At 41.5% G+C, this 16,327-nt stretch overlaps 1 protein-coding gene across 2 annotated transcripts in view; it reads left to right on the top strand.

Moving 5' to 3' along the window:
• PDE3A (phosphodiesterase 3A) overlaps nucleotides 1-16,327 on the top strand; it is a 262,280-nt gene that overhangs the window by 173,546 nt on the left and 72,407 nt on the right. The window contains exon 2 of one of the 2 annotated variants that reach the window (XM_081879697.1): nucleotides 8,618-8,668. The exons of the other annotated variant lie outside the window; for it this stretch is intronic. Coding sequence (XP_081735823.1) covers nucleotides 8,618-8,668 — 51 coding nt within the window. The remainder of the gene's footprint in view (nucleotides 1-8,617; nucleotides 8,669-16,327) is intronic. 2 annotated transcript variants of the gene reach the window in all.

Here is a 16,327-nt window from a genome sequence, read left to right as displayed (position 1 = left end):
TTAGGAACATAATTTACACAGCATAATAATAAAAGCATAATTCATCATTTGACAGCCCTTAGATTACCGTATTTTTCGCTCCATAAGACGCACTTTTTTCCTCCTAAAAAGTAAGGGGAAATGTCTGTGCGTCTTATGGAGCGAATGTGTGGTCAGTCACTGGCTCCCTTTCTGGCCCTGCCCCCTTGCCCAGGCCTCCATTGTTGAATGTTCTGCAGAGGGAGGCTGTTTGTTTCCCCAGAGACAAGTGACTGGCTGATTAGATTATCTGTCTGGAAACGGTAGAAACGGCTCCCTTTCCTTTCCTAAAGAAGCTGCAGAACTGTGAGCTGAACCCCATAAAAACAGGATTCCCCCCCCCCTTTGCAAAGTACAGTGGTGCCCTGCAAGACGAATGCCTCGCAAGTCGGAAAACTCGCTAGACGAAAGAGTTTTCCGTTTTGGAGGTGCTTCGCAAAACAAATTTCCTATGGGCTTGCTTCGCAAGACGAAAATGTCTTGCGAGTTCCTGCGGGTTTTTTTTTCCTCCCCCCCTTTTTCTAAGCCGCTAAAAGCCGCTAATAGCGCTAAGCCGCTAAGCTGTCAATGGACTTGCTTCGCAAGACGAAAGAAACGCTAGATGAAGAGACTCGTGGAACGGATTCTTTTCGTCTTGCGAGACACCACTGTAAGCTCAACAACTTTGAGCTACAGATAGGTAGCCGTGTTGGTCTGCCATAGTCAAAACAAAATAAAAAAATTCCTTCCAGTAGCACCTTAAAGACCAACTAAGTTAGTTCTTGGTATGAGCTTTCGTGTGTATCTGAAGAAGTGTGCATGCACACGAAAGCTCATACCAAGAACTAACTTAGTTGGTCTTTAAGGTGCTACTGGAAGGAATTTTTTTATTTTGTTTCAACTTTGAGCTGATCCTCAAAAAATGAGGCTTTCCCCCTTTGCAAAAGAAGCTGCACAACTGTGAGCTGATCGCCCAAAAACCAGGGCTTTCCCCCTTTCCTCCTCTAAAAACTAGGTGCGTCTTATGGTCAAGTGCGTCTTATGGAGCGAAAAATACGGTATTTAATGGCCGAAAGCCTCGTTAAAGAGGAATGTTTTCACCTGGCACCTAAAGATATGTAATGATTGTGCCAGGTGAGCCTCTCTGGGGAGAGCATTCTACAGACGGGAAGCCACTGCAGAAAAGGCCTGTTCTCATGTTCTGAAGTCTAATGAATGAATTCTGATGAATGAAAGAAAATACCAAGTCTTCATTGATTTGAAAATAACATGCAGTGGGCAGTGAAGAGACTTGGTTTTTGCGTTTTGCCATCCGTACAGTCCTACAATACTGATCTAAGAGTTCTGCAGTAGACTTTGTTCCACGTTGGAGACAGCATGCCTGTGGGGATGAAGAATTGTTTTGGTCTAGATTCTTTTTGTTTAGGGAAGTTTTAAATATTTGAAGTTTTATTCTGTTTCCCCAGAGTGGCTGGGGAAACCCATCCGGATGGGCGGGGTATTATTATTATTATTAATTAATTAATTACTTATTGGACTTGAGGACACCTCCAAGACTAGTGGGGTTTGCTCAGCCTAGCATTTTCGTGGGCCTCAGACAACTTTCTCAAATTCAGGAATGGGACCAAAGTGCCACAGTTTTCCCTCAGTGTTTTCCCTCACTCTTGCTGTCACAAGTGCCACAAATGAATATCTCTAATTGGTGTTGAATACTTCAGCACTTCATAACCTTTACACATCATGAATGAAAATGATGTTGAGTGGGGGCATCTCTGCTGACTGTTTTGAAGCTCAGTAAACACTTAGCAATGCCCAACTGCAACATCTGGAAATGTCATTTTTTAGCCTCTTATGATTACTGGCACACACACACACCCTTTTGATACACTTGAGCTTGGTAAGAATTAATATGCCTTTCATCCCTCCTCCATTAATTATATTTAGTTGTTTGTTTGTTATTATTATTACATTATGCCTGGGGCCCGAATGCAGCCCTCTGGGCGTCTCTGGTAAAACAGAAAGCTGGAGGAATGGAGATAAGAAGAAATTGGGGGTACCAAACTCGGGAAGCAATGCAGATATAGGCTAGAAGGATGAAATGTGGGTCCGATACAGAAAACTGGGATTAAAGAAATATCCTAGGACAGAGACGCTTGACAGGTAATTCACTAGGCTCTGCTAGTGCTCTGTCGATCATCCAGACTATTTAAAGCATGCATAGTTCAGTGCACACGCATGTGGGGTTTTTTTTTTTTGCAAGCAATGGGTTGAGCAATCAGTGTAGCACATCCCCTTCAAACAGTTTACTGCCGACAGCTCATGCCTTCCTCCAAATGTTTCTTAGTGTCTCTCACCCCCGCGCACAGGAACTCGGATTCCTACTGAAGTCAAACAGTTTACGTCTTGGAAATAGGATAAAAAGGTCATATGCTGCCATGAGAAAAGTCCTAAAATATGTAGTCTTCTCTTCCTCTCCCCTCTCCCCTCCCTGTTCCCGTCTCTTCCAGCACCAAATATGATCTCATCCCTTGACTTTCTTTGGAACCAAGATCACAGTTCGGAGCTGGAGACAATTTCTTCACCATGAAGCATACAAATGCTTGCATTTCTTGTTTATGCTGTTTCTCATGAACTGCTGGACCCAACCAGAGCCTTTTCTCATGTGCCTGATCTTTGTTCCTAATATTTATTTATTTTTGCTTTTCTTTTAATTGAACACTTAAGATAATAATAAAAAAACCAGAAGAGTAAAAATCATTAAACCAAGGGCGGGAACATGGATTTGATCTCATCTTATTAGACTAAAGAAAACAATGAATATGGTCTCACATCATCACCAAATTCCTCATTCCCCATGGAAATAGAAATCACCCATCGATCAACAAATTTGCTTTCGTACATTATAATTTCTCTTGATTTGATGTAGAAAGTTAGCTTATACGTTGCTGCTGTATTCCAGATTCTTAAAAATAACAACCCTCTGGATGGAGAGGGATTCTTCCTCCCTCAAAATATATTGTTCCTCATCTTCAACTACAACTTGATGCTATTTGTTTTTAATTTGGGCTGTTCATGTAGCATTTTGAACATTCAGCTTCCTTTAACATTCATGCCTGAATTATTAGGTTTCCCTGCACAAAAATTCAGTAGGCATTGGACAAACTGGACTATGTCAATTTCACGTATGTTCACACATGTGGACATATTTTTTTAATAAAAAACCCAGTAGCACAGGCACTGTATTTAAATATGTATTCCAAAATCTATTTTATCCTAAAATGCATGATCTATACATGTTTTCTCTCCAAATAAACACTTAGAAAACCAGCAACACATTTTTAAGTCAATAATTGCACCGAAACATTCAGGAAGTGTTAATGCCATCAGTGACCACTCAATCCTATGCATATCTACTCAGAAGTAAGTCCCATTGAATTCAGTGGAACTTAACTCCCAGATTTTAGCGTTTGTTCCAATTTTCACATTAGTTCAGGAGGTGTAGATGCATCAGAATTCACACAGTTTGAATTCCACAAGCAACCCTGTTATAATGCATGAAAATGAATAAAGTTACACAATGTTTGTGTAAGCTGCATTTGGTGTGTTTTACACATAAAGATAGCCTAATGAATTTTAAACTAATGAACTTTTTAAAATTTAAGTTTACATTAGGAGACTTTTTAGGTAACTAGTAAATAAATAATAAGGGACGCGGGTGGCACTGTGGGTTAAACCACAGAGCCTAGGGCTTGCCGATCAGAAGGTCGGCGGTTCAAATCCCTGTGACAGGGTGAGCTCCTGTTGCTCGGTCCCTGCTTCTGCCAACCTAGCAGTTTGAAAGCACGTCAAAGTGCAAGTAGATAAATAGGTACCGCTCTGGCGGGAAGGTAAACGGCATTTCCGTGTGCTGCTCTGGTTCACCAGAAGCGGCTTAGTCATGCTGGCCACATGACCCAGAAGCTGTATGCTGGCTCCCTCAGCCATGACTGGACCTAATGGACAGGGGTACCTTTACCTTTAAAGCAAACTGCATTCTGACATAATTTGGTCAAATAATAATGACAATAATACATTGGTCAATTGAGCAGCCAGTTGACTAGCTTCCTAAGGTGCAAACCCTACCACATTTGCCGTGAATATACCTTCTGGCTGAACATTTTAATGGAAAGAGCCAAGGACTTAGGGAAGCAATATCAGTTGCAGTAGACAGTTCTGGTCGGAGTGCATACAGAATACTTTACTGAGTGAGCTCCTGCACATTTGAAGGCTCACATGGGAGGTATTTAGTGAAGAAGAGACTCCATTTTATGTGCAGCAAGATTACTGTGTTTTAGAATCCACCGTGAACACTGCTAAGTCAAATAGAGTGTTGAGGTGTTTCTTGTCTGCTTGAAAAAAAGAGGCAAGCTGCAGGAGACAGGAAAAGTGGGAATCTCTCATAGGAGCTGCAAGGCGTGGCCTAACTGAGATACAGAAGGCTCAGTGTGGAGCTCTGGAAAGGGGAAAATATAGTCACTTGGAAGTTAGAAGACGAGACTAAAAACCCATGCTTGGAGAAGCATGTGATTGTAATTATTAGGCTTTAACTCGGTTATAAGTTTCTGCAAGTAAAGCTTTTCAGTGTTAAAGTTTGGACATGGGTTTAATTCCGAAAGAAAGGTATCAGCCTCTCATATATAATACATTGGTTTCCGGAATTCCGTCTCACACCTTTGGGTTTGCCCTACTGTGTTAATTTTGTGATTGGCGATAACAGATTATATTCTGAGGGTGTGGCTAAACCCCAGTGTTTTGCACTGTTTGCTTTGCAGCCACAAAAGGCGATGGCTATGCCAGATTTCACAAAAGACATGATTCTTCCGGGGGGGGGGGGAGAGAAATGGAAGACATATGGGTGCTATAGTTTGCTACTATGAGTTATTATGATGGTTTTGAGCAAGAGACTCTGTGCCAAGTTTATTGCTGGCGTCAGCAGCAGCAGCATTGTTCTCAATGGGCTTTTAAAAATTTTATTTTTTTCTGGGTTGGGAAATGTGTTCCAAATTCAGGAAACAAACTTTAGAGTGATGTTGTGAGAGCGGAGGGAGATGGTCTCAGGACAAAACAAAGGCGGGGGGGGGGACTTGTTCTTTTGCAAGAACAAAGAGTACAGGAATGCTCCTCTCATAAGGGGTTGGTGAGAAACCAAATTCGATAATTAAAAGAGATAGCTATCTCTGGGAAATGGGTACCAGAGTTTGTTTAGTGTTTAGCTGCTTGGGCATTATCAATATATACATTAATAATAAATAATGTAAGTGCATATGTTGTTAGGGGAATGCACGGCAGTGGACATTTTCCTGTAATCTGAGAAGAAATCTGTGGGTGCAGCTTTGTAACTTATTCACAAAAACGTGATGGAGTCTCTGGACTCCAAAGTATTCCAGTTCCAAAGCAAAAGTGTCAAACTTTTTGTTTCCAAGTGCACTAAGCCCCTTAAGCTATTCTGTTGGCCCATTCAGCTCAGCATTGTCTGCGGTGACTATCAGAGGGTCTCCGCGATCCTCAGCCAAAAGTCTTTCCCTTTATTTAGAGATTCCATGCTAAGATGGCTGGATGGCACCTTGTACGCCTCCTTCCAGCAACTCCTGGTGCCAAGTGTATTGCTCTGTTTTCCTTTGGACTACATCAGCGAGGCCGAGAAAGGGGTCTTCTCATCTAGGCAGCCCAGGACCTCCATACACGCTGCCCATGTGAGTGCTGCTAATGCAGTTGTTTGACTTCACTCCTGGGAGCGCACGTCATTTGTCTATACCCAGAGGTCTCAGGGTGGTTCATAGTAAAAATCAAAATATAAAACCACAAAATATAGAGTTGTATTGATTTTTCGAAACACTTCCAGAACCAGAACATAACCAACCTAAATTCACACTCCTCTGAATTTTGCAAGGCAGTTCTTCAGCCAAGTAATTAGTAAAAAAATACATAGACTAGGGTAAAGTGTACATTAAAAAAAATACACAGATTACTGAAAGTAACACAGAGAGATGCATATTAGAGAAAATGTAACTATTTGATGTTCATCCAGAGTGATTTCCTCAGTTAAAATGTCTTTTGGATAGCTAACAAAAAGTGTGGGGCAGCCTTGTTGGTAGTTGTGTTGATTTTCACATGCAGAAATCTCAGTGTGCTTGTATGGATGGCGACCACAAAGCGCTTTTCCTGCGTCTGTGTAATGTTTGCTTATGACAATCTACAAAACAGTCCTTCGATTGAACCCCTTGTGTCTCCTTTGAGAGTTGGACGGACAGCATTAAGCTGTTTGTTAAGGATGATGCACAATTGGAATGACTTCATCTGGGAGTCTCTTGATTGCAACCTTCACAATTTGCGAAATCTCTGCATTAAGGCAAAAATGCCTCTCGGTCAGATTGTGGCAATGTTAAACATGCAGCGTTGACAAGGTAGACTCAGATCACACAGCTGGATGCTTTACATAAGCAGTTTGCTTGTGGGTTGATCGTCGAAGTAGGAATTTGAAATGTGCTTGGTGCCAGCGCAGTTCATTAGTAAGTTCTGGACACCAGGTTGTGGACCAGAAGTGCTGCATTGGTGGTTAAAACTCCTGCAACTGGTTTCATTTAATATTTTCATTTGGTCTTTTGCAAGAAGCTTACCTGCATTAGAATTCGGTGTTTTTAGTTGCACACCAAAATGCCATTTGTAAAGGCGGTTTTTGAAAGAAAAAAGAGAAAAAACTTGAGTAATTTACTAAGAATTATTTATCTGAAGCTGCTCACCAGATGGGATGCAGCTGCCATGATATTTTTCAGGCAGGTGGGTCACTGTTGCTTTCTGGGAGAGGTGAGGGGGCGGAGAGTTCAAAACAGAGCCAATACAGTACAGTGGTACCTCGGGTTAAGAACTTAATTCATTCTGGAGGTCCATTCTTAATCTGAAACTGTTCTTAACCTGAAGCACCACTTTAGCTAATGGGGCCTCCTGCTGCTGCCACCGTGTGATTTCTGTTCTCATCCTGAAGCGAAGTTCTTAACCCGAGGTACTATTTCTGGGTTAGCGGAGTCTGTAACCTGAAGCGTCTGTAACCTGAAGCATCTGTAATCCAAGGTACCACTGTTCTAGATTGAGTTTGCACCATGCAGAATTTTCCTTCCTCTCTATTTCCTGGTAAGCAGTCACAGTCCACCTTCTGAGAATTGGGCATCGTGGCTGGTGAGCTGCTTCTGATATTTATTATTATTTATTATTTTTTAATTAAATTTTATAACATACATTTATAGTATCCAATCTAAATTTATCACATATTTTCTCTTTTAGACTTCCTTCAACCTCTCTGACAATCATCCATTATTCAAATTTTTAAATACGCATTTCCTAATTTTATATTGCATTTTATAAACCTTCACACACTTAGTTTTCATCAATACAATAGTCCTCTAACATTTACAGAGCTTCTTGAAATCCCACTAGTGTTATTTGCTCATCACATACACATTTCAGATAGTCTGAAAATTTTCCCCAGTCTTCAATGAACTTTTGATCTCATATATATCTGATCTTTCCTGTTAGTTTGTCCAGTTCAGCATACTCCATCAGTTTCATTCTCCACTCTTCGAGCGTCGGCAGTTGTTCCTGTTTCCATTTTTGGGCCAATAATATTCTCGCTGCTGTTACTGCATATTGGAAAAGTTTACAGTCCATTCTATTTATTTCATTTCCTACTATTCCTAGAAGGAAAGCCTCTGGTTTCTTAACAAACGTATATTTCAACATCTTTTTCATCTCATTATATATCATTTCCCAGAAGCCCTTCACCTTCTTACAGTCCCACCACATATGATAAAATGTTCCTTCTTTTTCTTTACATTTCCAACACTTATTACATGTTTTATACATTTTTGCCAGTTTCACGGGTGTGATGTACCATCTCATTTTCATAACATTTTCCTTTAACGCAGTAAAAGGAACATCACCATAATGCACATCACCATAATGAGATCTTTCGGGCCTGTTAGATTGACTTGCTGCTTTTTACTCAGCTACGGATTTTGCCATTTTTATTCATTGTTTGATGTATTGATTTTATGGATTCTGCCATATTTATTCATAATAGGTTATTGTGTTGATTTTAATGAGCGTGTATTGAAAACTGCTTTACTCTTTTTTAATGTTAGGTGGCATTTGAATGGTTTTTGATTTTTATATATATATATATAATCCCTCTTTATATAAAATGTTCAATCTGGCTTAGAACAAAATAATAAAACATAAACATTGATACTGTAACATTCTTTTTTTTTTTACTATTAGCAAGCATGGGGAAAGTTCATCGGTCCCTTTTATTTCACCATAAACTAATTGCAAATCCCCTTTCCCAAAAATTGCAAGCTCCTTGGGGCAGAGATCTCTCTTTTTTATTCTTCTTCTAAAGCTCCTAATACCTAGGTAGATTTGTTGAGCAGGAGACTGTTATTAATTCTCAGGGTCATCGGTTTGAGCCCCACATTGGGTGAACGATTCCTGCATTGTAAGGGGTTAGACTAGATTACTCTTGCTGTCCTTTCCAACTCTATGATTTTGTGATCATATTAATGGTAATCTCTCCTTTATGTTTCTGCAGATCATGGGACATTCTGATTGGGATCACAAACGAGGACCCAGAGGATCTCAGGTGAGTATTTGCAAGGTTTTTGTACAGCTGGTATAATGGAGGGTTGGGGAATGTGGTTGTTTGGGAATGTGAGTCTATGTTGGGTTAAATATTTCTCCAATATATTTGGTGGTCAATCTGGGTAATCAAACGTACCAGCAGTGTGTAGGGATTTCTCAAACCTATCTGAATGGTGACCTGTAATGAGATATCGGTCCTTATTTCCTTCCTGAAATCAGATAAAGCTCCTGCAGAATATATACAGTGGACGCTCGGGTTGCGAACGTGATCCATGCGGGAAGCTTGTTCACAACCCACAGCGTCCGCAGCGCCACAGCTGCGCACGCACAGGTTGAGATTTGGCGCTTCTGCGCGTGTGCAAACGCAGTTTAGCACTTCTGCGTATGAGCAAGCACCAAAACCCGGAAGTAACCCGTTCCGGTACTTCTGGGTTCAGCACGGTGCACAACCCGAAATCGCACAACCCGAAGCACCTGTAACCCGAGGTATGACTGTAGTTCCACTTGAGCTCTACAAGGAATATATAGAATGGTGAATACCTATCCATGACTGGATATTTATTTACCACCATAAACAACACAGACCAAATGTCCTCTGCATGGAAAATGACTGTCATTTTCCCAATGTGTATAAGAAAGGATACAGGGATGAATTATCTACTAACTATTGGCCAATCAGCTGGTTAGACTTCTCCTCAAAGCTATATACATGGTGTCAAATTACCAGTTTAAATTTATTTGAATGGAATAATTTCAAAGCTTTTTAAGCGTGGCCATCTTTAAGCCTTTAGATGGCGGGTTTTTGCGTATTTGCTTTGCATCCCTCTAATTTATATCGGAAATACTGTGTATGTTTCTCATGCGTCTCTTGGTGAAAACAGTGGGGCTTTTACATTTTTAGTCTGAGGAGCTAGAACCACATGCTTTTAATTAATCAATAACGAAGTGTCATCACGAATGTTTCAATTGTTTAAGGCTGTTGACTTCTTGGTGACATCTGCTGTTGCATTTGAGTGTTGCTTTGCAATATTAGCATATGTTTGTGCTGTGCAACCCTAGCCCAGCCTTCCTGGGGAGCCGGCACCATTGAATTCAATGGGATTACTTCTGAATATACATGATTAGGATTGTGCTGTAAGGCTGTAATCCTAAAAATGCTTACTTGGGACTAAGTCCTGTTGAACTCACTGGGACCATTGTATTAACATCCATAGGACTGGGCTGTTAGTCCTATAATACAGACAGATATGGATAACGGGTTCTGCCCAACTAAGTTATACTTGGCATTAATGAATCTTAAGTTACCGGTAGTTGTGTCTATTAACTTCACTGGGTCTACTCTGAGTAGGACTACCATGGGATACAAGGCGCTATTGCTTATTTATGAATTCATTTTCACCCTATATATATATATATATATATATATATATGTAGGTTCATTAAAAAGTAGTACATTCCATTTTCTTGTATAATATCCGTCGGTGTCTTCCGAAATTGCTTTGTTTTTGCACGTGACCAGAAGACATGTATGTTTTAAAGAAAGTATTTTAATGTAAAAGCAAAGGAAGAGTTAGAAGTCACATGAATGGGTGTTACAAGAGCGAGGGGCTCTTAGGGGAAAGAAGTGGTAGCCCACAGTGGAGAATTGGCAAGTGTCAAGTGAAAGAGCAACATATAGAGAAGGGCGAGAGAATGGCTATAGAACAGCACAAGACCTTTGAGACATCTGGTTAACACAAGATGGAAGAGAGAGAAAGAGAGAGAGAATCTATTATACTTTGGCCACTGGGAGAGTGGGAACAGGACATATTGCCCAATTGTTGAACCAGCTTCTCCTTGTTTTCTGCATACCTTGATTAGTTTTTGAAAGGACAGACACTAGGAATGAGAGCTGAAGAATGGAAGCTTATTCCCAAGGAAATATAAACATATTTTCGGCCACAACACTGAGCTGAATTATAACGCCGACATACTGTGTGCTTTTATTTTATTTGTATTTATTTGTTTGGCTTTGCTGCCATGGAAACGCAACAGATTTGGGGGATTTGTCACACAATCAGGTTGCCAATTCCATATTTATTTGAATCATCTGCATATAAAAAAGTGTGGTCCATCTCCAACTACTATGTGATTGAAGAGTTGCTAGGTTTAGTTTTTAAAATAAAATAAAGAGTACAGTGGTGCCTCGCAAGACGAAAAGAATCCGTTCCGCGATTCTCTTCGTCTAGCGGTTTTTTCGTCTTGCGAAGCAAGCCCATTGACGGCTTAGCGGATTAGCGCTATTAGCAGCTTAGCGGCTTTTAGCAGCTTAGCGGATCAGCTGATAAGCGGCTTAGCGGCTTAGAAAAAGGGGGGGGGAAGGGAAAAAACCCCGCAGGAACTCGCAAGACATTTTCGTCTTGCGAAGCAAGCCCATAGGGAAATTCGTTTTGCGAAGCGCCTCCAAAACGGAAAACCCTTTCGTCTAGCCGGTTTTCTGTCTTGTGAGGCGTTTGTCTTGCGGGGCACCACTGTACTATAAAGACTAATGTTATGCTTGTCTGTTTCGTGATCAGTGAAAAACTCCTCAGGTTTGTAAAGTTGAAATGAACTTGGTTGTTTTAAAAGAATAACCCCAGTACTTATGGAAGGAGAAGCCCTCAAGGAGGAGAGCAGAGGAAAATGGAAAGAAGTGTTGATGGGAGAGTCAGGAAGGGAGGAAGGGAAGAGAAGAGAGAGAGGTGTTGAGTTCTTCCATTTTCTGAACTTTCCCCCATGATGCTGACTGCTGTGAGATTTACCATGGATTGCAGAATGGTCGTACTGTTGAAATCTTCTTCCTCAAACCAAAACAAGCGGGAAATTTGTCTCTTGAGTTAATATGTTTCATAGGATATATCACCTATATTAAATAATTTTGAGTATTAAGTTAAAGATTTAAGTAATCTTGAAGATGTGCCCAAGGAGAAATAATTCGGACTTCACAAGGATGGGTTAATCTACCATGAAATTAGACCTGTGGTCTTCAGCTTTTTGAGACATAGGACCTTTACCTCCAACCCAGAATGTGAGACTCACTTATAGCATGTATGTCATCTTTATCCTTTGGGTTTCCATTTGTTGGCCTCTATCAGCCTTTCTTCAACTCTTCTTTGAAGAAAGAACAATCTCATCCAGTTTGCATTTAAAGGCCAATTTACCTATTTTGCACTTTCGAAAACAACAAGGGAACAGAAAGACAGCCATTCTCCAAAATTCGCACTTCTCTGAATTTTGCTAAGCAGTTCTCCAGTCATATAATGTGTACAGAAAAGTACATAAAACAGAGAGTGTGTATTAAAATGAATGTGTTTGTGAAAATGGCATATTCACAATTATATTAGGGAAATTAGTCTGCAAAAGTGCATATGTTAGGCATGATTGCATGTAAAGATGTGGGCTTAAATGCTGATGAAATTTCATGTGACTTTAAAAACGGGGGAGGAATTGCAAATTAATGTGAACTGACCTCGAGACAAAGAAAAGGGAGAGAGAGAGATAAAATGCAAGAAACCAAAATGGACAGATTCTCCAATCCCTAATTGTTACCCATATATGGGTCAGGAACTGCTTAGGTGAGGACCAGTGGCATAAATCAACTTTCTCATCACTCTCAGGATCTGGCTCTCTGGACTGACTGTGATAACAGGTATTGGAAAAACAGAGCTTACTCTTTTTCTGGGGAGTTTGCTGAGATGCTGGTAGTCTGGTCTTAAGCTCAAGCTGAGACTTTGGCTAGTGTTGCTTGAAGCTTGGTTTGCAGGTTGGGCACCAGCCAGGACTTTGAGGAGCAGATGTATCTTACACAGGATAGAAAGGCATAGCTGTATCTTCAAGAGCCCTAAAGAGCACACTTGACACCTGATGTTATATATATATAGAAGGCCTGGTCATACTCAGGGCCCAGTTTGAGTCTCAGAGGCTGAAGGAGGTTGTATGAGGCCAGAGGATTGGTGGGGCCATTTCTGAGAAATTAAGCACTAACAGCTGTTCTTCCTCTGCTGCTACTGATCTAAGCAGCCTTCTGTGCCAGTTTTTTTAATCATGGGGAAGGCTAAGGGCCAGATCTTAAGACCCAGTTGGCATTTCATGGATGATATATTGTGTGTCTTTGGATAGGCCAATGTTTACTGCAGAACTGTTTGGACCTCTTTGGCTTTGTTGACTCCCCGATTCACAACTCTACTCCACCCTTTCGTAACAGCATGATCAATGTGGGTTGAACTTGTTCACGAGAAGACTCAATTGCGCAGCCACTTCATCATCCACCTCAACTGTCAATTGTTCCATAGATGAACCTGCCCTGTTCAGATGCCCTGAATCTTCCATCATCCCGCTTCATTGAAGGTCCAGTGTGTTACGAGAGAATCCTTTCTCTATCTACTTTCTCAGTGCCATGCATCATTTTCTAAACTTCTATCATATCACCTCTTGCTTTTTTCTCTAAACTGAAAAGTCCCAAATGCTGGAACCTTTCCTCACTGAGTGGGGGGGGGGGAGGTGGCTTCATGTCCCTTTTCCACTTTTTGAGGTGAGACAACCACAACTATACCCAGTATTCCAAATGCGGTCACACCAAAGATTTGTACAGTTCCACTCTGATATTAGCATTATGACTTCTGGCCAGCAAGGCTGCCTCTGTTGGAAATCTAAAACTTTGCATCACACACTTTTCTTGCAGGCGCACAGATCTTCACTTGTAGAGGTGTGCTTCCTGCAAAAGTGTACACCTTTCCATTGGTTCTTTTGTGTAATGCTCCACTCCTAAGCCGTTTCCCCTTCTGTGGGGGACTTGCAAAGCATTGCTTTTTTTTTTCTTTAAAGGAAAGTGAGAGATAGAAAAAAGATGCCAGTTTATTGAGGATGCCATATGGACAGGATTTAGCTGCTGATACAGTTCTGGTGCTGTTGGTTTGTTGAGTGGGTGTTGAGGCATAACCCCTGGTCTTCAGGGAACAGGCAGTCCTTCCTTTTGCAGACTTCCATGAGATGATGCTCATATAGAGAGAGAGAGAGGGAGGGAAGGAGGGAGGGAGGCAGGCAGGCAGGCGCACTGATCCGGTGTGTTTTAATTCACATTAAATGTAAAAGCTCTCAATTATATATAGCTGAGGTGCTGCAATTTACCCTTCCAGTTCCTAAGCAACAGCTATTTTCAGATTGAGTGTGTCTGGTGGTGTTGTCTACCTACTTCATGCGTCTATGAGGTAATTCATCATTGAATGCTGCTGGGTTGTTTTTTCCCCCCTCCACCCCACTATCTCTCCTGTGGCTGCTTCATATAGAGAGATCAAGGCATGCAAAACTGGGAAGAGTTTGGACCAAACAAACAAACAAATCCACCATTTCTCCCACGGCTTCCTTGCAACACCTTTGCAAACACAAAACTTTGGGATCCTTGAAGTCGACTTGAGCGATGCAACGTAAGGATCGGGAATAATATTTTTTGCTGCTGGTTTGAAATTATTCTGAGGAAGAGCCTTCTTGAGCAAAACTGGGAATCATGAAGCGGCGACCTTTGCTCTTGTTGAAGCGGCGGTGGGAGTCTATCCCTGTTACTGATCAGGTACTGTGGGCTTCTCTTTATAATTCATCTCTTGGTGATAACGGCACAAAGAGCTGCCAGTTATTGTTCTTACGGTTCTAGGAAACTGGTGGGCATTGCCTGTCGTTTCTCTCAAGCTTGTTATTAAGGTTTTGGCTTCAGAATTGCAGTTGGTGCTTCTCTTAGAGCTGTAGAAGCCAGATGCCTTGGTTGCTGAGAAAGATCATGTTCATCACAGCACATAGCAAATTTGCAAGGCAAGATCTGAAGAGAGTTGCAGAGAGTCAGCAAATAGTGTAATAGTTTTAGATTTGGTGGGGTAGCCTTTGGAAAGGAACCCCAGCCTAAATATTAGGGGTAGTGTGAGTTGCACATTTATATATGTCTACATTTAAGCAATGAATAATTTGTTAGCTGGTGCCGGTGAATTCGTGGCTTATGTGTTCCTGAGAAATTCTGAAAACTGTGTTACACAGCAGAGGCTGTTGGGGTTTTGGTAGTGGTTGAATCGTAAAAAATTAATAAATTTACTGCATATGGTTATTCTTCAAAGGATGTTACTTTGCATGCAGACCTTTGGTTAAAACTCAGCATGACAGACTCAATTATCCTTTGCGGAATATAATTGCACATTTGTGGCATTAGTACAAATGCAAAAATCCCAAGTATTCATCATCCCCCCTTAAAATATTGCTGTAAACATCTAAGAATGTTGACTTCTTTTTTAAAAAAATCCCTGTGCGAAGTTGGTTCATAAAAGTTGCTCCTGGCTCCATTAAGCTTCATCTATTACCTGAGCTTTCTTAGCTCTGTGGTGGAGATTGCATCACTCTTGCCAGCAAGAGTGTTGGGGCATATGTGCTCAAAGGAGTGGAGTTTTTGTTTTATATACCAGGAGAAGACAGGCAAGCACGGGGTCCTTTTTTGGATGCAACATCCCCAACTTCCTTCAACCTCCTTTGCTGCTCCCACCATGTCCTAACCCCAGTGCTACCACACATTGGGGTGTTTAATGCTGGTTGACGAACCAGATTTTTAAACCCAGAAAAAGGCATTGGTTTGTTGCATAGTTTAAGATCCTAACGATTAAACCAGCGTCTTCCCACAGCTCCCTGATTCAGATATATTGGAGGAGCTGAAGTTTAAGCAAACCAGAATCAAAACACTGGCAATCTGTGGGGAACGGAAGCATCAGAGTTATGGTTCATTAAGCCAGGAACTTTACATCTAAAGTGACCCACTGAGCTACCACTTACTGTGTTAACACCTGTTGGGTGGAGGCTTCTTCAGATCTGTAACTTGGTGGCATTTACCATGTGGTAAGCCATACTTGTGGAGCGGCTTACTTAGTTGATTGGAAAGTTTTCTTGTATAAGGTTCTCAATAGCCTGGCAGGGGGGGAAAAACATTCAGTGTGCGCGAGGAGCACCAGATCAGTAGCTTACTACATGCAAGGCTTCCCAGGGTTTGAGCAGGAAGACCTGGAGTCAATTAGGAATTCTGCTTCATTCAAAACTCTGCTTTACTGCACCACCACAAAGTCTGTTCAGAGAAGAAGAGGAGTTTGGATTTGACATCCCGCTTTATCACTACCCTAAGGAGTCTCAAAGCGGCTAACAATCTCCTTTCCCTTCCTCCCCCACAACAAACACTGTGAGGTGAGTGGGGCTGAGAGACTTCAGAGAAGTGTGACTCGCCCAAGGTCACCCAGCAGCTGCATGTGGAGGAGCAGAGACACGAACCTGGTTCACCAGATTACGAGTCTACCGCTCTTAACCACTACATCACACTGGCACTCTCCCTCTGCAAGAGGGACTTGCGGGCAGTTGACACCTGGATGCAACAAAAACAGAGTTGTTCTGATCAGGGGGGCTGATGATCCCATGTTTCTTCCTGCTGGAAGATGGAGCAAGCTTGCTTTCTGCTGCTTCCTAGGGTGAAGCCCAAACCAATGGATTCAAATGACAAGGAGATTCCAACTAAACATTCAGAATAACTTTTTGATGGCAAGAGCAAATTGACAGTGGAAGGTGGTGGGCTCTCCTTCCTTGGAGGTTTTTAAGCAGAGGTTGGATGGCCACCTATCAGGTGTGCTTT

Source organism: Podarcis erhardii (assembly GCF_964252035.2).
Source record: "Podarcis erhardii genome assembly, chromosome: 10".
NCBI lineage: Eukaryota > Metazoa > Chordata > Lepidosauria > Squamata > Lacertidae > Podarcis > Podarcis erhardii.
Note: the sequence above shows the minus strand (reverse complement) of the source record. Positions and strands in the feature narration are given on the sequence as shown.